General features: G+C 48.9%; 1 protein-coding gene across 2 annotated transcripts in view; it reads left to right on the top strand.

Annotated features, from left to right (window-relative positions):
- Positions 1 to 24,521, top strand: part of TMC8 (transmembrane channel like 8) — a 719,897-nt gene that overhangs the window by 64,213 nt on the left and 631,163 nt on the right. Inside the window, exons 3-4 of one of the 2 annotated variants that reach the window (XM_069655257.1) lie at positions 17,221 to 17,369; positions 18,869 to 19,015. In XM_069655257.1, coding sequence (XP_069511358.1) covers positions 17,221 to 17,369; positions 18,869 to 19,015 — 296 coding nt within the window. The remainder of the gene's footprint in view (positions 1 to 17,220; positions 17,370 to 18,868; positions 19,016 to 24,521) is intronic. The other variant, XM_069655258.1, reaches the window with a different exon arrangement.

Here is a 24,521-nt window from a genome sequence, read left to right as displayed (position 1 = left end):
CTCGCGGCTTCTTATTTCCCCTAATATACTCCTGATGGGGAGTGTAAAATATCTTTCTTAACAGACCTGTCTGTGTGTCTCCTATATATCTACTTAGATTTTGAGATATTTTCTTCTGTCATTCCTGAACGCAGGTCTCTGGGCTAACCTATGGAATGCTTTTCGTCTATATATTGCTTTTCCATACTCCTTATTACTATCCTAATACCCAACCAACCCTCCATTATTCTTTCCCATTGTTAGTTTCCCCATGCATACAGTTTGCCACATTCTTGAATCTACTCACCATTCGTTTTTCAACTTCCGACTCTCTGGATCGTCTCCTCATCAACCAGCCGATTCAGCCTTCGGTCCTCTCAGCTTCCCGTAAAAATCGGGAGGGGATTCCGCTTTAAAGCGAGGGACCTGTCCCATCTGTACTAGCAAGGTTTTATTGTTAAACTAACGGCCCCTATCCACAGGGAGCTTCACGTTTTTACGGCTAAATCGCGGAGGACGTCTGATATTTCCGGGACCCCAAAGCTTACTAGGTCGATGGGTCTTTAACCATCACCTCTGCTACCAAGTGAACTCTTATACCCAGGAGCCCTTTAAGACAAGGTAGCAATACTCAGAGGTGGATGGGGATGCAGACGTTACTCAAAGATCAATAATCAAAATGACTCAGGGCGATGGCAAAGTGTGTTTCTGTTTTATTATCAATTATCTAAAACAGGGAGTACAACGGGCATCATCCGACGCTGCACAGCTCGATCTCGAAACATTTCATAAAAAACAGCTGTTTTATAACAAAAATGTCTAATTGCTGATGTCACACTACGTGGAAAACTACAAAACCTATGAGTAATGGTGATTGGCTCTCCGTGAACATCTAGATATACGTTCTATATAGCCGGCAATCATAATTGGGTATCTAAGTCAGGTGGGCATCTAAGCCCATCCCAAATAACTGATCATTATCATTGTCAGTAATTACACGATGATCAATTGGTTCTACAAACTTTAGGGCTCTTCATTACATGACCCTCTATGATTGTTTTGGCACTCTTGTACCCTTCTGGAATATTCCTCACGCTAGCAGCACGCAGGCTACCATTCCAGGTGCATGGAGGCTCGGCGTGATCATGCCTCTCCACCAATTAGCCCACCATCTATCAACACCCCTACAGTCCGTCAGACAATTAAGCTTTGAACTTGGCCTTGTAGATGTTGCCTTCGTCTGAGAATTAAAGGGAGTGTAGCTTCTCTATGTCCTCCTAGTTTTGGAACAGCCTGACCCAAGCTATTTCGATCTCACCCATGTGACTTGGAGACAACTCTTTTGAACTCTTTGCAGCATTTAATCCTATTAAATGATGAACTTTTGATGCCTTCAGTGTTTTTTCATACTGCTTCAAACAAGAGCGTGTTCTTTTCTCATATTCGTTGTAGCCTTTTGAGAGGCATCCATTTCACTGTGGCCTTATTTACTTGGTCCTGGGCAAGCCCAACCTTTCTCGAAACTCGCCTTGCCATCAAAAGTGTCCAACTGCGCCACACATTTTGAAAGTCCTTTTTCTTATTCACGGGGTTCAAGAGCCTGCTAAAGTGCGTTGTGGAACACCCAGGTTCTATACATTCCTATGCATATACATTAGTGCATCGCCGCTATCTAATTCACTACGTAGCCTGCCTTATGATTTCTTTTCCCTACTTACGTTTCTGCAACTGTACACATGTAAACTGATTTACATAATCTTTACCGTTTCTGTGAGCATCTTCATCTCGAGTCTGAAAGTTGCTCATCTGTTTATTTTTCAAATGTGATTTTATTGTTTTTTCAACAGAGAAGAAATAACATTACATTTATAATTTGAACAAACTGGTATTACCAATAATTTTGTATCACGTTCAGTAATGTGCTCTTACATTGGTAGAAGCCACCCTAATATTCTCATTTCCCTGCCCCCTTCCCACCCTCCAACCACCCTGGGTATTCAACGGCATGCCTTGAACAAATATTTTCGTATGGCTTCTGAGATCCTGTAGGGCCAACCTTCTGTTATCACATGGCGTGTCACAATGATCTTTTTATTCTCCAGCATGGGGTCTGGCATGGATTCACATGCTCATGAATATTCCCCGTCGTCAGGCTGGGAATCCTCGGTAAAGAAAACATCAGTATCAGTTTTGTTTCTGATCTGTCTTTCTTAGTAGTAACCAATCACTGGTCTCTGGGTCATACTGCACCCAGCCAATGACTGCCCTCTCTCTAAGCCCCGCCCCTGGCAGCCATCCTCAGATTTTTACCGCACGCTCAAGTGTTGGGAGTCCTCGTGCTATAGCTCTCAAGCTTTTACTGCGTTTTGCGCTTTTTCAAAGAGATTTATCTCATTTTTCGGTTTTGTCGAGCCTTAAGCTCCACCGTTTCTACTTCCGATCAACGGGGACCCGTTTTGGATTTATCTACGCCCCTCAAGGGTGAAGTTTTTGTCGAGTTACGCTTCTTGGAGGATTCCAGAAGTTTCTGAGGCCTACCTCGTGGACGAGAAGAACATGGCCCAGGAGAAGGGAAGCTCGACTCCCGGCAAGCTGTTCAGGATCTGCCCGGGATGCAACCTACAAAATGTGTTCAAGGAGGACGAGCATTCGAAATGCCTTTACTGCCTCCACGAGGACAAAACGCACGTGGAGAAGGACTGTGCATTTTGCTTTAACTTGTCGGATCGGACGATGAGGGATCGCCGGACCCGTCTCTCCAACTGGCTGGAAGGCAAGAGCCCAGTAGGTGAGAAGAAGAAGAAGAAGTCAGAGCGGTCTTCGAAGTCCTGTGAGGGCACCCGGGTGACGGGGGCCCAACAGAAGGCAAAGCACCGCGAGTCCGCGGGCCTTGGGAGCGCCCAACGGTCAGGCTCCTCGGCTGCCAGGCAGGGCGCACCTTCACCGACTCCATCAACCGTGAACCAACGCTCTGGCTCGGGGAAGAGAAAATCCGAGAACCCGGCTAAGCTTCTGGAGAGGCCCCGGTCGATCTCGGGGGAACCGGCCGAGGGGGAGCGAGGCGGTGTCCCTCCCCCTAAGGTGAAGGCCTCAAGCGCGCCCAAGGTGGTGAAGGCCTTGATTCACCCGGCTAAGGCCTCTATCGAGGGAGTCGCTGCAGCCCTAGCAAAGCCTGTGGAGGCTATCCCAGTGGAGGCGACCTCGGGGCCCAGAGTTTCCATGCCTCCGCAGAGGGAATCCTCTATTAAGCCCATCGAGAAGACCCCTGTGAAGACCCCGGTGGAAAAAGAGGGGGGGCGGTAGCCGTCATGGACACGGACACAACCTCCGAGGAGGAACTGGCCGAGAATTTGGAAGAGGCCCAGCCCCACGGGAGGAATCCCGAGGAGGGGGACAGCCTTTGTCCCCTTCCCCGATCCCGAGGGAATACACAGGAACAGACATGGCCACGACAGGGACGGATGACGATGGCAGTGACAACGGGACTGGCCTCCCATCTCCGATTCCTCGGGCGTCCCCGCCCGACGAGATTGGCTCCTTCCACGCCATGATTGCCAGGGCATCTGAGCTTTTTCAGCTCTGCCCTGAGGAGAAGAAGAAGGAAGGCTTCCTCTACCAACGGCCAAGAGGAAGACGGTCCTCACGGTGCCGTTGCTGGATGACATCTGGGACGAGGGACTTGCCCTCCTCAAGAACCTGTCCACGACACCTGCCAAGATGGACCGGTACGAGAAGAAGTACCGGGTCCCCGACGCCGCCCCGTTGTGCCTTAGGGCGCAGCCGACCCCGTATTCGGTCGTCTCAGCAGTGGCCAAGAAGAAAACGGGGGGGCATCGGCTTCATCCTCAACTTCCCTTCCGGATGGCGAGGGAAGGAAGCTGGACGCTGTGGGACGTCGAGTCATCTCATCGGCGGCGACGACGATTAAGGCGGCCAACGCCCTAGCGATTGTGTCCCGCTACGACAGGGAATTGTGGTACAAGATCACCCCCCCCTGTTGGACTTCCTCCCGGACGACAAGAGGGCAGAGGCCCTGGCGATCCAACAGGAGGGTGAGGTGGCGTTGGACCACGCCATAACTGTGGCCACGGACATTGCCGACACCGGTTTCTGCCAGTTGTGCAACGGCGTTTGCCTTCGACGGCGGGGGTGGCTCAAGGCGACGGGTTTCCGCCAGGACGTGCAAGCCAAGGTTTTGGACATGCCCTTTGACGGGAACAATCTGTTTGGAAAGACTATGGATGAGTCGCTGCAGGCCATCAAGACCGACACAGAGACGGCTCGGGCCTTGGGAGTTCTGCAGCAACGGCAGCCACCCTTTCGGAACTCCGGAGGCAAGCAAGTCACCTCCAAAGGATTCGGCGGCGGCTCCTCGACCTACCGTCAGGCGGCCCGCTCCTCATCGCAAGAAGGCTACAGGGGATGAGGCAAGTCAGGTGGATCTCACCGTCGTCGCCAGGGAGGCCAAGGCGGCAAGGCTGCTTCAAAGCAAGACTGAACCGGCCGTCGTGTTGGGCCCCCACCGAAGCACCCCGGTGGGAGGCCGGCTGACAAAGTTTGTCAGCGTGTGGGAGTCCATCTCCACCGACCGTTGGGTGCTGGATGCCCTGGCCCACGGGCACACTCTGGAATTTCTAAAGAAGTGCCCCTGAATTCCGCCCGTGGCCAGAAAGGAAAACCACATCCCTCAACTGCTGTTAGAGGTAAGGGCGATGCTCAAGAAAGGAGCCATCGAGCTCGTCCCAAAGAGGCTCCGGGGCTCCGGAGTATACTCAAGATACTTCCTCGTCTAAACAAATACATCAAGTCACAGAAGTTCCGGATGGTCACCCTCCAGCACGTGCTGGGCCAGCTGGAGGAAGGCGACTTCCTATCGTCGTTGGATCTGGAGGATGCGTACTTTCACATCCCCATCCTGAAAGGACACCGAAAGTTTCTCAGGTTCGTAGTCCAAGGGCGGCACTACCAGTTCCAGGCCCTCCCATTCGGATTGAAGTCAGCGCCCAGGGTGTTCACCAAGTGCCCAGCACCAGTGGCGGCGCAGCTGCGCTGGCAGGGGATCCACGTCTACCCCTACCTGGACGACTGCCTCATCCGAGCAGGGACAAGGGAACTTGCCGTCAAACACACAGCAAAAACCGTCCGGCTGCTCACGGACCTGGGATTCTACATCAACTTCCCCAAATCCCACCTGGTTCCGTCGCAGGTCGCGCTGTTTCTGGGAGCCAAGCTCGATACAGTAGCGCAGTTGGCCTCGCCGTCGGAGGAAAGAACGCAGGCCATCCTGAGCAAGGTACAGCGTCTGCTGGCCGCGGACGTGGCCAGAGTGAGGTCCATCAAGTCCCTTCTCGAGATGATGTCCTCTTGCATCTATCTAGTGCGCCTGTGCAGGCTTTGGATGCGTCCTCTGCAGGAGTTCCTCGACGTCCGTTGGACGCAAGCGACGGGCAGCTTCAAGGACAAGATCTCGCTCAACAAAGTATTCCGCCAAGCAATTCGATGGTGGGGCACCCGCGTGCATCTCGCCACGGGCACAGACCCCAGCATACCAGGTGACGGTGAGGACGGATGCCTCCCTGGAGGGGTGGGGAGTGCACACCGTAGATCTTCACGTGAGAGGCCTGTGGCTCCCGGAGGAGAAGCCGCTCCACATCAACATACTGGAGCTCTGAGTAGTGTTCTGGGCCCTCAAATCATTCTTCCCGTCCCTCAAGGGCAAGGTGGTGAGGATCTTCACCGACAACACCACCACGATGTTCTACATGCGGAAGCAGGGAGGACCAGATACCCAGCCCTGTCCAAGGAAGCCCAGGATCTGTGGCACTGGGCCATTGCCCAGGGGATGTTTCTGGTGCCTTTTCATCTAGCAGGGATAAAAAACACCATCGCCGGCTCACTCAGCAGGGAGCTGCGCTCGTGCCACGAGTGGGAACTACGCCAGGATCAAGTGGATCAACTCTTCCGGCGATGGAGCAAACCCCAAATCGAGATGTTCGCGACAGCGCAAACTCCAAGTGCCAGAGGTTTGTCAGCAGGTTCCCCCAGCCGAGGAGCATGGGCGATGCTTTCTCGTTCCCCTGGGATGGCCTGTTTCTGTATGCGTTCCCACCGTTGCCGTTGCTGCTCAGGCTCATCAACCAACCCAAGAGGTCCCGGTGTAGGATGATCCTCGTCGCACCAAGGTCGCCGAGACAGATATGGTTCCCGGACCTTCTGGACTTGTCAGCGTCCCCATCAGTCAAATTGTCGACGGACGCAGACCTCCTCTTCAGAGAAGGAGGCGCCATTCCTCATCATGACTCGGAGTTGCTGAACTTGCAGGCCTGGCTCCTGCAGCACTATGGTTTGGAGGGTACGATATCCCGGCTGACTGCAGAGAGGTTCTTGCAAAGGCCAGGGCGTCCTCAACTCTCAAGTGCTACGGACACAAGTGGAAGAGGTTCTCTGTCTGGTGACGTGCACAGAAGATTAACACTCTATGGATTACAGCTCCTCAAGTGCTACCGTACTTACTGTTGCTGACCAAAGCTGGACTAGTTCACGCTTTCATCAAGATACATCTGTCAGCGATTTCCCGATACACCAGAACTGCAGGACGGTCGTCCCTGTGGTCTCATCGCCTGGTGAAGGAGTTTATGAAAGGACTGTTCCGATCGTTCCCGCCGGTGAAGGCTCCAGCCCCGGCGTGGGAGCTCAACGTGGTGCTGACCAGGCTCATGGGCCCACCATTCGAGCCCTTGCATTCGGCTCCGTTGAAGTTCCTGTCGTGGAAGACGGCGTTCCTTGTGGCCATCACCTCTGCACGATGCATGGGAGAGATTCAGGCCCTTTCCTGCAAGCCTCCATACTTGACTTTCCACGAGACGAGGGTGGTGCTGAGGACGCACTCCTCCTTCATGCCCAAGGTGCCGTCGGACTTCCATCTCAACGAGCCCTTGGTGTTACCAGTCTTTTTCCCGTCGCCTTTGTCGCCGGCCGAGAGGACTTTGCACTCGCTGCATGTAGCTAGAGCGCTGAAGTTCTACGTGGACCGAACGAAGAGTTTTCGGAAGACATCACAGCTGTTTGTGAACTTTGGACCTGTGAACCAAGGGAAGACTCTCTCGAAGGCTTCCATTTCCAGATGGCTCTCCGGCTGCATCATGCACTGTCATCGGTTGGCAAACCGACCGTTGCTCGGCCGTCCGAGAGCCCATTCGACCAGAGCGAATGCTGCTACCACGGCGTTCTTGTCTGGTGTGCCCCTGCTGGACATCTGCAGGGCTGCTACGTGGAGGTCGACGCACACCTTCATGAGATTCTACTGCGTCGACTGGGATTCCAGGGAGGAGTCCAGAGTCAGCCAGGCAGTGCTGCGCAACCTGTTCGCTTAAGGTGAGCCTGGAGAGGAGGTAAGAGATGCTTAATGTTGAGCCTTGCCACCTCCCGTGGTTGTGTATGTGTGTACTGCTATGTATTCTTATATTCATGAGGATGTGAATCCATGCCAGACCCCATGCTGGAGAAGGAACAAGTTACTTACCTGTAACTGTTGTTCTCCAGCATGGGTCTGGCATGGATTCACATGCGAACCCTCCCTCCTTCCCCTCTGCAGCTCTTCACTTGGTCATACTGACACTTTTTGTGCTACCAAATCTGAGGATGGCTGCCAGGGGCGGGGCTTAGGGAGAGGGCAGTCATTGGCTGGGGGCAGTATGACCCAGAGACCAGTGTTTGGTTACTACTAAGAAAGACAGATCAGAAACGAAACTGATACTGATTTTTTCTTTACCGAGGATTCCCAGCCTGACGACGGGGAATATTCATGAGCATGTGAATCCATGCCAGACCCATGCTGGAGAACAAGTTATAGGTAAGTAACCTGTTCCTTATGTTCTCGTGGGCTTGGCATTCTATCTGTGGCCAGGAGTTGTTAATTGTGAGGTTAAATGAACATGAATGAGGGTATATCAATGGGCTACGGCACCTTTATGGTGAAGGGTCTGTAGAATCCAAAACAAATGTATTTGCAAAGTCATTCCACTGTGTTTCATGCTATGCAGACCTTCCGTGGAGTGGGGCTGTAATTCTTTCCATTGTCCATATGTTGGTAGCCACTCCTATCCACTCTTTCTTGGATGGGGGACAGTTGCCCTTCCATCTAATTACCAGACATGCGCGTGTGGCTAGAAGTAGCGGGCCGCAAGTCCTCCAAGTTTCATCACTCCATCCTCATTCTCCTCTAGCCCAAACAGAATGAGGAGTGGTGACAGTTTGTATTGTGCGGCTATGGATACTTGTGAGGGTGTTCTGCAGATTTTGGCCCAAGTGTTCTTGTCAAATCGTCTACCAAAGTCCCTCTCCCATCTTTGTTTAAGGCTTGCGGTTGAGTCTGGACCGGTATTAAGTAACACTCAATACATGAGTGTTATCAGACCTTTGTTCTCAGTGAGAGTGTCAAGGAGATTTTCGAATGGTGTCAGCTCTCTCTGTATCTTTGTGCGCCAAACCACACTGGTCATTACCCCTTTGAGACATATGAATAGGAATAATGAAATTGGGAGGATCTGGAGTGCTTCTTCTAATTCGCGGACTGTCAGGTAAATCCCTCCCCTTGCAGAGTTGCCCTACCCGCTTAAGACCGGCGTCAAACAATGTTTGGTACATCGAGTGTTCGGGTATGTCCTCTCTGATTCCCATATGTGGCTCAAGGGAGATGGCCATGTGGTGACCCCTGCCATGCCTCTTCCTTCTTTCCATATGTCCCAAATTGTGCCTAATATGGGGTGTTCCTTGAGTCTTCTCAAGAGTTTGGACCGGAGTACCCATAGCCACTCAGCTGACGTGGCTGGAGTCAAGTTGTTGTTATCTAGCTGGACCCATTGTAGATCTTTCCTGTTTCTCAGATGCAGAGTCAGCACTCTGGCTCCACCTTTGTTTTTCAGAAGGATGAGGTCCTTGTATGATATTCTCTGTTTCTTTTCTTCCCATAGAAAACGTAACATAGCACTTTTTACTTCCTTGAAGAATGTGTCAGGGACTTTCAAGGGGAGAACCTGGAAGGGGTATAAGAAGCAGGGGGAGGCATACATTTTGATGGTGTTCAGCCGCCCCATCCAAGAAATTGTGACCGGTTGCTATCTTTTGAGGTCAGCATGAAACGCTGCAAGAAGCTGAGGGAAGTTGGCTTCGTACATCTCATTTATATGTCGAGTCAGATTGATTCCCAAATAACGTAGCCTAGAACCTCTGAGCACTAAACCCAATCTCATTAGTTCTTCGGTGGCTTCTGGAGTGGGGTTGTGCAGGGGGAATAGGATTGATTTGGACCGATTTATTTTAAATCCCGATAGTGCAGCGTATGTTTCGATTTGTTGTATGGCTCTGGGTACTGACGTCAGAGGATTCTGGGTGTGGAGCAATATGTCATCGGCATAAAGGGCTAACTTATATTCTCTATCCTGTACCTTCAGGCCTTCGACCGAGTCGTCAGCTCGAAGTTTGTGAGCCAGTGGTTCTACCGAAAGTGCAAAGAGTATTGCGGAGAGAGGGCATCCTTGTCTTGTGCCTATATCAAGGGTGAACCATCTAGAGTAACGGGCGTTAACACTGACTGATGCCTGTGGGGAAGTGTATACAGCTTTTATCCCTCTCCTAAATGTTGGGCCAAGTCCAATTTTACATTACACTGCTTGCAAAAAGTTCCATTCCACTCTGTTGAACGCTTTTTCTGCGTCTATGGACAGCAGGGAGGATGAGTTTGTTATTTTCCTTGATTCATGTATCAGGTGTAGGGTCTTACGGGTGGTCTCCGCACCTTGACGGCCTAGGATATATCCAACCTGGTCGGGGTGGATCAATACTGGCATGTGCGTCTCAAGTCTTGCTGCCAAAACACGTGTGTACATTTTTGCATCTATGTTGAGTAGTCAGATGGGCCGGTAGGACGCACAATGCTTGGGGTCTTTACCTTCTTTGGGGATAACGGTGATGATTGCCTGCGAGAACAACTCTGGGGCAATTCCTGATTGGAGAATTTGGTTAAACAGTTCTACCATGAAGGGGAGGAAGGGGCCCAGGAAGGTCTTATAAAATCCTGTAGTGTACCCATCATTGCCGGGGGCCTTTCCCAGTGGTAGTCATTTTATAGCGGCCTCAATTTTTTCGGACGTTATCAGGGATTCTAAGGATTCAGTATTGTCTAAGGAGATTTTGGACATATTTATCCCGTCTATGTAACGGTTAATTTCTCCCCCCCCCCGCTTGGCTTCTGATTTGTACAGGTACTCATAGAAGTCGGCAAAGGTCTCAGAAATACTTCTAGAATCCGTAGTCAAGGGGGTGTGCTCTCTTTCTATGGCTGTGACCCAATGTTCAGTGCGTTGCTTTCGCAGCCTAGCAGCTAGGAGTGCGTCAGCCTTGTCCACTTTTTCATAGTGTTTTTGTTTTCGAAATTGGAGTTTTCGAGTTACCAGGCCCTCTTCTAAACGGCAGAGTTCCTCCCTCTTTTGAACAGCCTCGGCTATCCTATCGCTTCTTTCTTCCTCATTGGATTGTGCCCGGGAGTCTAAGTGTGCTATCTCCTTTCGGAGTCTGTTTTCTATGAGTGTCCTCTCTCTTTTTCGCAGCACCCTCTTTAATCAATAGGCCTCTCCATGTTACCTTCCCAGCCTCCCAGACCACGATCTCAGAGACCTCTCCCGTGTCATTCAGTTCAAAGTATTCAGTAATCTCTTTCTTCACCTGTTCAAGGAATATTGGGTCTTTCCATAAAGAGTCGTTGCATCGCCATTTCGAATTTTTATACAGGAGAGCAAGTAAGTCGATATCAGTGGTAACCATATCATGGTCGGACCAGGAGATCAATGAGATCTCTGAGGTTGTTACTGTTTCTCGTAGACCGGTGGTGAGGTATATGTAGTCTATTCTCGTTTATGTGGCATGCAGTGCCGAGCAAAATCTGTACCCCGACTGGTGTGAGTGTAGGAGGCGCCATATGTCATGTAATCCGTATAGGGACATCATTTCTACCACATCTGTGCGCCCTCCACTAGGTAGTTCAAGGGCTGCTGGATTGCCGGCTTGCCTATCGAGTGAGGGGTTCACCCACTTATTGAAATCTTCTCCTACGATGACCTCGCCCTTGGTCTCCAGCATTACCTTGGGAATCATGTGTCTAAGAAAGCAAAATTGTCCCGTGTTTGGGGCATAAAGGGATGCGAGGGTGAGGGTAGTGTTATTTATTTTCCCACCAGGACAATGGCTCTTCCCCCAACATCTGACTAGGTCTTTGTGACTTCAAATCAGAGGTCTTTCTTGATCAATATACCTTCTCACGCTTTTCTTAAGGGGCCGGACCCCCAGTATTCACATCCTGATTTAGTGTACAATATCTTTCGCTCTTCCCCGCGTGTGTATCTGGTCTCCTGTAAGAAGAGCACCTCTGGGTTTGTTCTTTTGAATTCACAGGAGACCAGAGATCCTTCGGTGGGGGAGTTGAGGCCCTTCACATTCAGAGTGCCAGCTTTCATGTGTCTATCTTTAGTTACTAAGTTACCCGTCATTGTGAACATCGTTGTTCATCAAGGATACTTCCAGAGGCCCTAAACTATGGATTTTATGGATTTTAGTTTTCAAAAGGGTATTGCTACATTAACATGCGTACATACGAGCCTTGATCAATTCCCACCCACACCTCCCTCCCCTCCCCCCTTCCCATCTGTGCGGCATCCGATCCAGTTGGGTTTACTTCACCCAATCAGCGTTGGACCACCAGTAAGGACTGTGCCTTGTTGGTCCAACAATTATACTTTTCTGGTAAACAATGAGCCCCTGTCGACCCCCCAGACCCCCATTATCTCAGTCCACCTCAAACGTTATTCCCTTCTTTTCTTACTTCATTGCGTTATTGTCGGCTTTGAACATTGTCACTTTCTTTCGAACGTCGCGTGGAGAATCTTTAGTCTCAGGTGAGGTCACCAGGTGACTCCATGGGTCGAAATTTCTTAGGCGTCCTCAGTGTCTCGTAAAGAGGTCAATGTTCCATATCTGAAGAGGCATTCATCTGCCTAAATTTCCGGGATCCTGGAATTTTCTGCCGCTTTGGGCCTTTGGTCCTCCATTCCCTGTCTCTGTTCCCATTGTCATCAGAGGCTGAGGGTCCTCCCTGTTAGGCAAGTAAGTCCGTGATGCAGCTGTTAATGTCCGGGATCCTGGAATTTTCTGTCGCTTTGGGCCTTTGTTCCTCCATTCCCTGTCTCTGTTCCCAGTGTCATCAGAGGCTGAGGGTCCTCCCTGTTAGGCAAGTAAGTCCGTGATGCAGCTGTTAATGTCCGGGATCCTGGAATTTTCTGTCGCTTTGGGCCTTTGTTCCTCCATTCCCTGTCTCTGTTCCCAGTGTCATCAGAGGCTGAGGGTCCTCCCTGTTAGGCAAGTAAGTCTGTGATACAGCTGTTAATGTCTCTTTCAGTTTTCAATTTTATCGTAGACTCCTCCCATTCAAAAGTCAATGAAAAGGGTTAACCCCATCGGTATCTGATCGCCTTTTCCTTCAGGAATTTAGTCAGTGGGGCACATCTTCTTTTCATGGCTAGAGCGAGGGAGGAGAGGTCTTGATGAATTGAGATATTGGCTGTGTTTATGCGTATCTGAGTGGTATTCCTGGCTTTTTCCAATATACAGGCTTTGTCTGCATAGTTATGGAATCGGGCTAATATCGTCTTGGGTCCTCCCTTTGCTCCTCCGGCACGATGGATCCGATCAAGTTTAGGTTTGTCTACAGATTCATCAGCAAACAGTAGTTTCAGATTAGTGTGTAGGGTTCTCTTTAGGTCTGGTTACGTTTCTCCTTCTGTTTCTGGAACACCGAAAACCCGGATGTTGTGCGTCATCGACCTTCAAGCGGAATTCTTCTTCTTGCATCTCAATATCCGCAAGTCTGGTGTCCATTTGTGTTTCAAGCGTCGATAAGGAGGTCTGATTGTGCTCTATCTCCTCAAGTCTCTCCTCCATTTTGTCGATTTGTTGTGTTATTTTCTCGATCTTCCCACTTATGTCTGCATGCATACTTTTCATTAAGAAAATGTTGTTGGGTTAAGAAGATGTTGTACAAATTAGCCAACATCTAGTCAAAAGGTATTAGGTTGTTCTGAACCTCATGTGTGTCTACATGAGGACTAATTGAATTAGGGCATTAGGTGTCACAAGAGGGTAACCTCAAAATAGGGACAGTCTCTTTTTTGCAATTGGAGTGTTTTGTCACAACACTGTTTTTTTATGTAAGGCAGAAGTAATTGGTTTCTGTATTATATGTGGGTGCAGTATAGGATTTTATTCATGTTTTTTAGAGGCAAAAGATTAATTAGTATTGATTGATCTGCACTTTAAACTTGTTAAAATGTTAAATGAAATATATTGTATGTTTTTATTAGATCGATGCTATGCACCGAGTTTTATGAAATGTTGATTTAATAAAATATTAAAAGTTTATGAATTAAATGTTTGTGTATTAGTCTGCCTTGTAGAGTGGTGACCATCATTCCTGGGGAGAAACAACATACTAGTTACGAGATTCTGGAGTTTTGAAACTGTCGTGAGCCGTGCTAAAGGGGTGAATTTCGGGGCTAGTTAAATTTTCCCCTGTGTCTTTTCTATGTTATTTGGTGTTGCGTCATTAACCTTCAAGCGGAATTCTTCTTCTCGCATCTCAATGTCCGCAAGTCTGGTGTCCATTTGTGTTTCAAGTGTCGATAAGGAGGTCTGATTGTGCTCTACCTCCTCAAGTCTCTCCTCCATTTTGTCGATCTGTTGTGTTATTTTCTCGATCTTCCCACTTATGTCTGCACGCATACTTTTCATCTCGGAAAGCAAGTCTGCTACATCAGAGTTGGTTGCGGCCGCCTCAGGCCCAGAGGACGCCATCCCTGCGGTGGGAGGGGGGGCGTTGGGTGTACGCTGTGGTGAGAACTTGTAATTCGCAAGTTTTTCCTTAGTGTTCATAGGCTCGGCGTATGGGGTGTGCAAGACTAACGTGCAAGGGTGGTATTCAGATTGATTCCAGGACTATGGGCGCTTGATTGCCAGAAGATCGTTGAAGCGTGGAGGGCACTGGGATCTTAAGGCGAGTCGCCAATCTATTTAATTAATAAATTGTTAGTTCGGGGAGAGTAGAGGAAGGTAGCAGTAGATTGGGGTGGTTCACTTGCCTTTTGTGAGATGTTCTCTGGTCGGTAACTGGGAGTTGCCAAAGAAAGCAATCATATGTCGGGTATAGTCGCTTCGCCTCCTCCCTTATTTGTCCTTCTCCTTTAGCGAGGGAGTGGGGTTCCATGTATGCCTTCCACACCGGAGTCAAAGGGTATGCTCACAACGGCGGGTTTGGTCCAGGGGGTAATACCAATGTGGTAGGCAGCTAGGCATGCGCTGCTTTCGTATTATCGTCAATGGGGTGAGTAAGATCAATGAGTGGCGTCAGTGACCCCAGAGGGATTGAATCTCAGTTGGTCTCCTTTCCCACTTCAAGGATGTTTCAATAGGCGTGTCATTGTCTGGAGCGTTGTGGGGATACGATTACACAACTGCTTGGGCCGTGGTGCTGAATACATCCTATGTCGTGTGCAGATGTATGCTATGGCGTTGCTTTTAGTTATGGCAGCCTCTGTGGGGTTGTCAGCCTGCGGTATCTTATGGCTTTGTGAGGCTTTCCATTTGGCTCTGTTCCACTATGGGCTTTTGAGGTCTCTTCGCCCACGTGGCTCTGCTGGGTCACTCAATGTGCGTCCAAGTTGGCAGAGGGGTCTATGAGGCGGATGGCGCCGTATTTACTAATCAAGTTCGGCGGTGAGTGGTGGTAGGGGGCCTCGACTCACAGGGTTGGTTCGGTCGCCGTGCTGGAGCTCCTTTTCATGCGTGTTGGGTTGCGCCCGCAGTCCAGCATCCCCTTCAATGATCTACGCTCTCCGAGGTACCGCCAAGTCCGTATGCGGTGTGTGCTGTTCCGGAGCAGGGGCTGTAAAGTCACATAAGAGGGGTCCTCCCTCCGATGGTGGGGGAAGCTGTCCTTGACTGCACCGTTATTCTGCAGGCGTGTGAGGGGCTGGTTTCACTTTTGCCCCAAGTGCGCTCCTACTCAGGCTGGGAAGGGGTTCCCGGGCTGCCCAGTGTGCTTTAGTCTCCGTTGCTCGGGTGCCCTTGGTGTGTGCATCGATGTTATTCCGCTCCGCTTCTAAGTGGTATTGTGCCACTATTGAAGGTCTTCTTTGTATTTAATTAGCGTTTTCTCTGTGGCGATCTGTGGCGATCTGATTCAAGTGTTGTTGTGCGGCGTGGGGCCGATTACCAGCTTGGTTTTGGTTTCGTTCAGCTGCAGCCTTAACGTTGTGGACTTCTCACGACGAATGCTGTGGCCTCTCCTGTCCGATTTTCGTCAGGATTTTCCCACGTGTCGGGGGGACCTTCGGACACCTTTGGGTCGTTTGTTTCCTTGTGGGGGGGGTCAAAATGCGGGGCACATGCCACTTTCCGGACCTTGAGGCAGGAGCTCACACGGAGAAAGGACTCATCCATGGGCCCCCTCGTGGCCGAACTGTTGCTCATCTTTACCATCTTCTCTTCAGTTCTTAGACAATGCTTATGTTTCTTTTCCTCATTCATCTTCTGTATGTGTAAGCTCTAACTTCGTATGTCGTCATCAGGCTCCTGTTCTTGCTCAAATGCACATTTCTTCTGGTACCTCATCCAAAAGAACCCTATGTCTTTGTGCATTATGTAGGGTTTTCTCAATGGATACTTTGTCTTGAAGGTTCTCTGCGGTACTGGTATTCTTACTGGTATTGCACATGTCGTCATCTCTGGTTCCCAACATATAGGCAACATGGGGGCGGAGCTTTGAGTGAGGATGTCTGACTTCACCTCTACAATTCAGAGGGATGGTTACAGTTCTGATGAAAAAGATACATTTTCTGCCAACTCGTTCATCCCATGAGGAGGGAGTGAGTCCAATAAACCTATCCACAATATCGCTTTCTGTTTTAATGCACCCTCAGTGTCCATGTATATCTTCTTGGTGTCCACGACCTCCAGGATTTGGAAACTCATCTGCGTGATGCTGTGTCTTGGACTCATGGAAATGCCTTCCACTGGTGAACATGTATTTGAAGTTCATACGTTGGACAGGTGATCATTCCATCTCGGTTTTGCTTTCATGCTTGTATACCCAACGTAGTATATCCAACATGGCATTTGATGCTATATATTACATTTTCCGAGTCACAAAATGTTTAAGAAAATGTTTCTTACCCATTTGTAGGTGAAACACCAAATTTCCTTTGGTTACATTGTTGCAATTTGTGAAGTTCAAACAGAGAAACGTTCCTGTACCGTGTTTATCATAAGGATCTCTCAGTCGTTTCATATCAATTTGCACTAGTAGGTTCCTGAAATTATTACTGCGTTGGTAAGCGAATGCTGGGCATTCTTTTAAAAGATTACTGAGTTTGATGATGTCCTAGTTCTACAAAATAGACCTTTTTACACGCCTTTGTCAGTAGGCTTTCTCTGATATTGGTGTTGGCTCTATTTCTAACTCCCTCTAACTGCTTTGCCATTGATGTCCAGTATAAAATGCCATGTCACTTTAAGACTATATGACTAGACTAGTTGCACCAAAGTAGGCGAATCTAGCTGCAAAATAACACTTACCATGTTTTCTTTATCACTGATGCCCAATAGAAAATGTGCTGCAACACTGATAATATTGCTTTACCCTTGATGCCCAGCAAATAATGCCATGGCACAGCATGAATACAGCAAGAAACCATGTCCAGACTGGTTCCAACAATATAGTCCACTCTAGCATTGAAATAACAATTATCATTGATGCTCAGTACAAAATGCCATGCCTCAGTAAGAATACATGGTCACACTGGCTGCACCAAAACAGGCCAGTATAGTCACGAAATAACACTTACCATGTGTGCTTTAACATTGATGCCCAGTCTAAAATACGATGTCACAGCAGATGTCACAGCATTAATATATGGCCAGAATGGCTGTGCCAAAGTAGGCCAGTGTAGCCACGTAATAACACTTAGAGTTTCGGCTTATGAAAACACATTCTGTATCATATCCACAACATAAAAGAGCAGTATGCTTCAAGGCGCAATGCCTGTCCTGATATTATGAAAAGGGGAGGGCATGAGACTGCATTCCCTACCTTGATGGAAGTTTTGACAGATTCTCAGACATGCTTTCCCCCTTTCACAGAGACGAAAGGCAATGGGAGTGCAGTAGAATCTGGAGCTGGGGGTCATGGGCCCAGAAACAGCGTCGATCATGGAGGAAGGCGCTGGACATTGCACAGCACCTGGCATCAGGATGTCGCTTGTGGAAGAAGCCCCTCTGCGAGATTGAAGGTGGGCAATGTAGGTCAGTGGGTGCAGCGATTAATTGAAGGAGAGTGAGGGATTTCTCTTAAGTTGCTAATTCTGCATTTTGAACATGTACACAAAGTTCTCTGCAGTGAGAGTGAAACACATGGAGGTAATCGGTTGCAAATGGTGCAGCAGAATTAGGGCCCCCCCAACTGTGAGCACTGAAAGCGGCTCCTCTGTTTCCTGGCTCCAATCATGCTTTATCTGTGTCTTACATTGTTACTCTTGTGGCTATTAAGTGTCCCAAATAGCAGGACACTTTGAAGACCTTGGCCTTTTAAAGTGTTGCTTAGACCCACAGTTGTGGGCCAGCAGTACAGAAGGAAATGCATGTAGTAAAGGCTTTGTTCTCAGACAGAGCTGATAGTAGCAATTAACTGCAGAGGGAGTGAGGGCTAGGCACAGACAGATCAGGTAAAATATGAAACTACTTGGGGGAGAGCGAGAGATACATGGTTGTTCTCTACATCCCTTGTCCCCTGTCTCCATTTCCTGGCGAATTTGGCCCTCCTTCCAAGTGACACCTCCTCTTGATAGCAATCGCCCAAACATCTGTCCTTGGTGCCTTCCTCTTCACACTCTACACCGCCATCCTGGGCAAACCCGTCACCTTAGGCATCTCACATAAAGCCTGTGCTGATGATATGTACACCCTCTTCCCCTCTCACCTCTGGACTGCACTTCTTACTTATCCAGCTGCTCCCTGCTATCCATCATTGGCTGGCACTGCGATGCCTGATGTTCAACTCCTGGAATGGTTTTCTTCCCTGCCACAAATACTGCACCAGTTTTTCCCTTCTCCTATATTCTTTCCTGGACGCCTCTCCCTTTCCCTTGGCTCGCAACCTGGGGCTCCTTTTTGGCAGAAATCTCACATTACAAAATGTTATCCCCTTCACTGCTTCCATGGCCAGTTTCAACCTCCTCAACTTAAGTCACCCATCGCCTTTCACTCCAATAAAGCACCAACCTCTCCTCTAGTCCTCAGAAAAATGGGAAAATGGTTGAGTCTCCTCATGTGGCACCCTTCTACTATGTACTCTACTCAACTAAGTACTACACCTTGGTAATCTCATCCTCTGCAACCTCCCACTCTCCTTGTCCACCTTGACTCACTGCCTTCATGTGGGATGTCCAACTATGCAGAATGCTTCCCCATCCTAACTCCTTTGTGTATTGAAATTCAACCATGCACTACCTCCTAGCTAGCGGAATCAGCAATACTGCTGATTACAATTCAGCAGTATTGCTCACAGTGATGAACTCATCATGTAATTGAATTGTCTACCAGTAGCACCTGTTGATTAGCACTGAGATAAGATCCAGTTCATTGTGAACTGCACACTTCATAACTGGTGTATATTATTGAATGAGGAGGCAGAAGGTGCCAGGAGGGTTGAACGCAGCAGATCAGTGTCTTAGATGTGTGTTGATTTGTCTTCTACTTGTCACAGATAGTTTTTCTTCTTCTCCCAATCCAGGTCGATTTGGCTCTGGGATCCACTCATTCTTCACGTTCCTGCGATTTCTTGTCTTCCTGAACTTGGTGGCCTTCGCACTGACCATGGCATGTGTCCTGCTGCCCACAATCCTCTTCACCAATCCCACAGAGGAGACAGGGGACGAAGGTGGGCTAGCCCGAGCGATTAGAATGAGCAGCAACAACTCTCTCAACACAAATCCTCAGAAAGGACCCAAAAGCTTTTTATTTTTTTCACAATTCAGTAGAACATCTGAAAAAACTATCGATTAACCACATAAGTGAACTCAGGTGTCTTTTGAAGCAGATTTATATTTGCAAATTCGTTATTGCTTCTATTTTAATTGCACTTTTTTATCATTCCACTATGTAGTGAAAAAGAAAAGTGTAATACGCAGGAGGTATCACTTTTACGATTTAATTTCACATGTGGAAAAATGTGAATGGCTCCTGCAGATAACGATTGCGGGATCAGGATCAATAACCCATCATGGTGAATGAGCAGCAGAGCCCCCCCCCCCCGAGGGAGGTCTCAGCCTGAGAAAGCCTGCCACCGCCCTGACTGAGCACACTGCACTGCCCATGATGGGTTGGAGGGTCACCGTGCACCCTTTGCCTTCCTGGTCAGTTTTTGATCTCTTTACCCATAACGCCAGCTGTTCATCTGAACAATGCATATCTTGTAACTGCAGAAACCCCCTCCCCTTGGCATCCTTGTTTTCTGGTACCAATTCGCTCACCTTGAAGGCCCTAAAAATGCCTGGGTAAAAGCTGCTTTAAACAATGCTACTTCAAAACGCCCATGGCACACTATCTCCAAGCATGCTACTATCTTTTGAAGCTTGACTATGTCTATGGGCCTTCTTTCATCACTCTTAGGTGTTCCTTGCTTGGCCCAACCCTTCATGGCCATCACAATGTAGTGCTCCTTTGTGGGGTCACCTTTCCCTTCTAACTTGTAATAATGAGCGACGGCCGCCAAGTGGTAAGCCATCCATGACCTGGTTTTCCCTTCGTGCCAGCCCCAACCCACAAAGGCCCTCACCGGTAGCTCCTGCTGACTTTCCGTCCATACCACCTGTTTGAATGCCAAGTTCCGCTCCCAGCATGCCTTGTATCTACTTCCCGTGCCCGGAGCTAGTGCCGTCTGAATCAAGGAACTCAGATTGCCCCAATCATGTCCCACCACTGTGTTTCGAACGGGGCCATCACCTTGTCTGCTCCCGGACATCTCCCTCAGAATTTTTCCCACTGAAAACGAGAGAGAGCATCAGCAGCCGTATTTTGAACCCCGGGTATGTGTCTTGCTCGTACTTCAATGTTGAGTTCTAGCATGCATTTGTTGAGCTCCCTTAACAACCGCAACACCCTTGTGTTGCTGGCAGAACCTTGATTTATGATCTGGACTACCGCTAGGTTGTCTGACCAAAGCATGACTTTGCTGTCCTTTAGTTGATTCCCCCAGAGTTTATAAGCAACCACAATAGGAAAGAGCTCCAACAGCGTGATGTCCCTGGTGACCCCTTGCTGATGCCACTCCTCAGGCCACGCCATGCCGCACCATTTGGTGTCCGAGATTGCCCCAAACCCCAGTGCCCCGAATGAATCTGTGAACAACCTGGACCTGTCCTTGGTGCTCCAATCCCCTCTCCACATCAGTACCCCATTGAACTTGTCCAGGAATGTGTCCCACATGGCCAGATCCTCCCGTACTTCTGCCCCCAACCGGACATGCTGGTTTGCATGCTGCAACCGCACGGTTTTCAGTTCGACACTCCGTGCAAACACTTTACCCACTGGGATGACTTTACCTGTGAAATTGAGGTTACCTGCAAGCGCCTGGAGTTCCCTCAAAGTTGCCTTGTTCCTACCCCTTAAACCTTTGATGGCTTCCTTCAGTTTTCCTACCTCCTCCTGGGGTAGCCTGCACTCTCCCTTCACTGTGTCAATTTCAATCCCCAAGAAGGTCAGACAGGTCACTGGTCCTACTGTTTTCTCCCCCGCTAGCGGGACCCCCATTAGCTTCATCAACCTCTGAAATGTCTCCATGAGGGCCTCACACTCTTCAGACCCCTTCTTACCGATAAACAGAAAGTCATCCAGGTAGTGTACCACCGCCCCCTCCTGACACTCCTGTTTTACCGCAAACTCTAGAAAAGTGCTAAAAGCCTCAAAATAAGAGATGGTGCACCCCATAGGTAAACATTTATCATAGTAATACAGATCCTGCACCTTGAACCCAAACAAATGTTGGCTTTCTCTGTGAATGGGCAACAACCGGAATGCAGACTCGATGTCCGCCTTCCCCATCAGGGCTCCCCTCCCGGCAGCCCTTACCATTTCCACTGCATCTTCAAAGGATGAGTACTGCACCCTGCATAGCTCTTCACTAATCCCATCATTGACTGACTCCCCCTCAGGAAAGGAGAGGTGGTGAATCAGCCGATACTGCCCTTCCTCTTTTTTGGGGACCAGCCCTAATGGGGATATAACCAGATTTGACAATGGTGGATTTTTGAATGGGCCTGCCACCCTGCCCAACTTGACCTCCTTGGCCACTTTCAGTGCCACAACCTCCGGCATAGCCAGTGCCGACCGCAGGTTGACAACCTCCGTACCCTTCCTTACCTCTGCGCATGGGATTTTAAACCCCCACATGAAACCCTCCCATAACAGTCTAGCATCCTTACAGTTGTGATAAGTATTCAACTGCGGAGTCTTTGCCTGTAGTTTGACTGGGGTTGGCAGCCCCATTTTAATCACACTATTACACATCTGCTGTTGACTTGACCTTGACATACTGCTCTTAACCTCATTGACCTTATCCTTTGGTTTGGGGCTGCTTTTACGTTTCCCTTCACTGGTTTAGGAGTTATGATCCCTGGCCTTTCCCCCCTCGGGGGTGCTTGAAACGGCATGTTTTGCCAAAGGGGCAACCCCCGTCTGCATTGACCCTCCAGCAGTCTGCTTGCTCCCCCTGGTAGCTGGCTCTGTTGTTCCAGGCGGAGTACCCGCGAAAGGACAAACTCCCCCGCCTGGTGTACCCTCCCACCCCTACACACGTGAGGCTTCTCCCCTGGGGATTTCTCTCCCCCGTCTCCTGCTGGTATCAGTTTATCCAAAAAACCACCCACGTCCATTTCATCCCAAGACAAAGCTGGCCACACTTGCATTTTCAAACGAAAAACCCGATCATATTGCAACCAACCTCCCCCCCCATGCTTCAAATATAGGTCATGGATGTACTGTTCATAGGCAGTCATTGACAAAGCATCTTGCGGGAATTTCTCAATCATTATGGATGTGTATACCTTGAATGATTTTAGCCAGTTATGTATAGATGCCTCTGTCTTGGGTTGCTCAGTGTCCCTCTTTTCCTTCTCTTTCTCAGACAACTCCTTTACCCCATTTCCCAGAGGTTCCATTCCCACAAAATCCAAAATCTCAGTAAATTCTTTCCTCCATACCCTCTCTTTAATGGCCCCTGGTATGTCCCATGATAAGGAGTTCACTGCCACCCTGACTGGACCAAACCCTGGCATTGCTCTCCCGTACCGAGTCATCATGGGTCCCCACATCCCCTCCTGCCCGACAATGGCATTAGGACCTGGGAGCATACCTGGTCCAGCAACCCCTTGCCCCCACCAAGGTGGTGTTTGAGCGGTCCCTGCCGTTGTTACTCCCTCCTGGGTTGCTGGACTGGGCCCGCCTATGGGGTTTGCATTGGTCCCTGTAGTAGCCTGTTGCCCCTGTGCGAACTGCGCTGGGTTGACCTGACCTATGGAGTTTACATTGCCCAATGTATTGGCCACTTGACCCTGTGCCTGTTGCTCCGCCCCTCCTGGAAATGCTGAGTTGAGCCATGCACCCGACCACTGGCTTATTTCCACTGGCACTCATTGTTGGTATGATTCCCCGCATGGTACCCCCCCTGGTCCCAGAGCCACCCCTCTCTGTTGTATTACGGCTGCCCCGTTCCCCACTTGATTAAAAGCATTAACATTCCCACTCAGTACCTGCCTGTTACCCCCATTTCCCCATGCTTGCATACATTGCATTATCATACCTTTTTTTTTTTTTTTTATTTTATTGGTTTAAATTAAACCTTTAAAATGTTTGCTTAAAGTGACACAAAACCATACATTACACAGTGACATAGTCAACTACCTCCTTCAACATCTCCCTCCCTCATTGCCACACAGGTACATGACCATTATCCTTTTTTATGTCTTTATACGCATGTGCAACCTTAGGCCAGCCGTCTCAGGCTAGTTCATTTTTAGCATTTAATCTCTCCTCAATGACGGCAAGGAAGGAGGTCATAGGTAGGATTAGTTTCATGTCTGAGCCATATATACCATACCAGCCTCCCAAGTGGATTGATCGTATGTCCTTCAATATTGTGCAGAAAAGCAGTAGGTGTTTTATAGATTCTGGCTCCTTTCCACATAACCTACACGTCGTAGATAAATCCACGTTTCCCGCCCAATGACTGGTTCTATCCTTTGTTTTCATTGCATTAAGGCGGAATAGCATGAATGATCTTCTTGCTTTCGTGGACGGAAAGCGACTCAAGTATGGTTGAAGGATTCCGTAGCCTCTTGCTTCCCCCGGAGAGTTTTTCATCGCATGGGCTTCGTTGCGCTCATAGCATGTGTTTATCCAGTCAAGGCGCCATATTGATACCTTGGCAGCTGTTGGATTTGTGAGGAGGGTTTCCAAGTTGATATTATATACCTTTAGCAGGTCTTCGCATCGTCTTACCCATTGCGCGAGCAAGTCTGGACCTTTGGATGAAGCGTTGTGTAAGATCTCAAATTGGAGTATTCCCTCCTCTGCTCTTGATTTCCGATACAAGCTAAGTTGGTTCCAACTTATCCTTGCATGTAATGAAATTAGGGCTAGTTCGTATCTTAGACATGCCATTGAAATGCCTGGAGGCAGGCTTAAGGACTTTGTCCAAAACATGTGTTCAAGCGAGGCCCAGTGGGTTGACGAGCAGCCAAAGGCGTTTTCTGCACCGTAGGACAAAATCGGAACCGCCTTTTGTTCGTAGAAGTTCCGTAAAGGTTGTATAGAAAAGTTCCCATATTTCCTATGTAGCATCAGGCCTTGACATGCCAACTGGGCACATTTCCGTTTTGAATCTGCCACCCAGGGTTCATCACATACGCTTGAATTTAGAAGCATTCCGAGGTATTTAACGCTTTTTGAGATTTTCAATTTTTCTTGGTTCAGCGACCACACCTGTCTTGGGCTTTTTTGTAGCCGGTTTGTTTTTAGATTCTCAAAGATAAGTATTTCCGTCTTTGTGGTATTAATCTTTAGGTTGTTCTGATGCACATATTTTTGGACGGCTTCTAGTTTACGCTGGAGTCGAATTGGCGTTAGATCTAAAATAACCAAATCATCAGCATATAGTAACCAACTTATCTTTGATGCGTTAAGTTTCGGAGGAAAGGATCTGACAGACTGAATGGTGTCCCCAATGTCAGAAATAAAGAGACTAAAGATTGCTGCTGCCAGAGGACATCCCTGCTTCACACCCTTGTATGTTTTTATTTGTGTTGAGAGCGACCCCGATTGATCTAACCGGACAAAGATTGACGTGTCATTGTGTAGTTCTTTTATTGCCGCCAGTAATCCCTCAGGAC

This window comes from Ambystoma mexicanum, chromosome 3q, assembly GCF_040938575.1.
Source record: "Ambystoma mexicanum isolate Mex_15411 chromosome 3q, UKY_AmexF1_1, whole genome shotgun sequence".
Taxonomy (NCBI): Eukaryota; Metazoa; Chordata; class Amphibia; order Caudata; family Ambystomatidae; genus Ambystoma; species Ambystoma mexicanum.
Note: the sequence above shows the minus strand (reverse complement) of the source record. Positions and strands in the feature narration are given on the sequence as shown.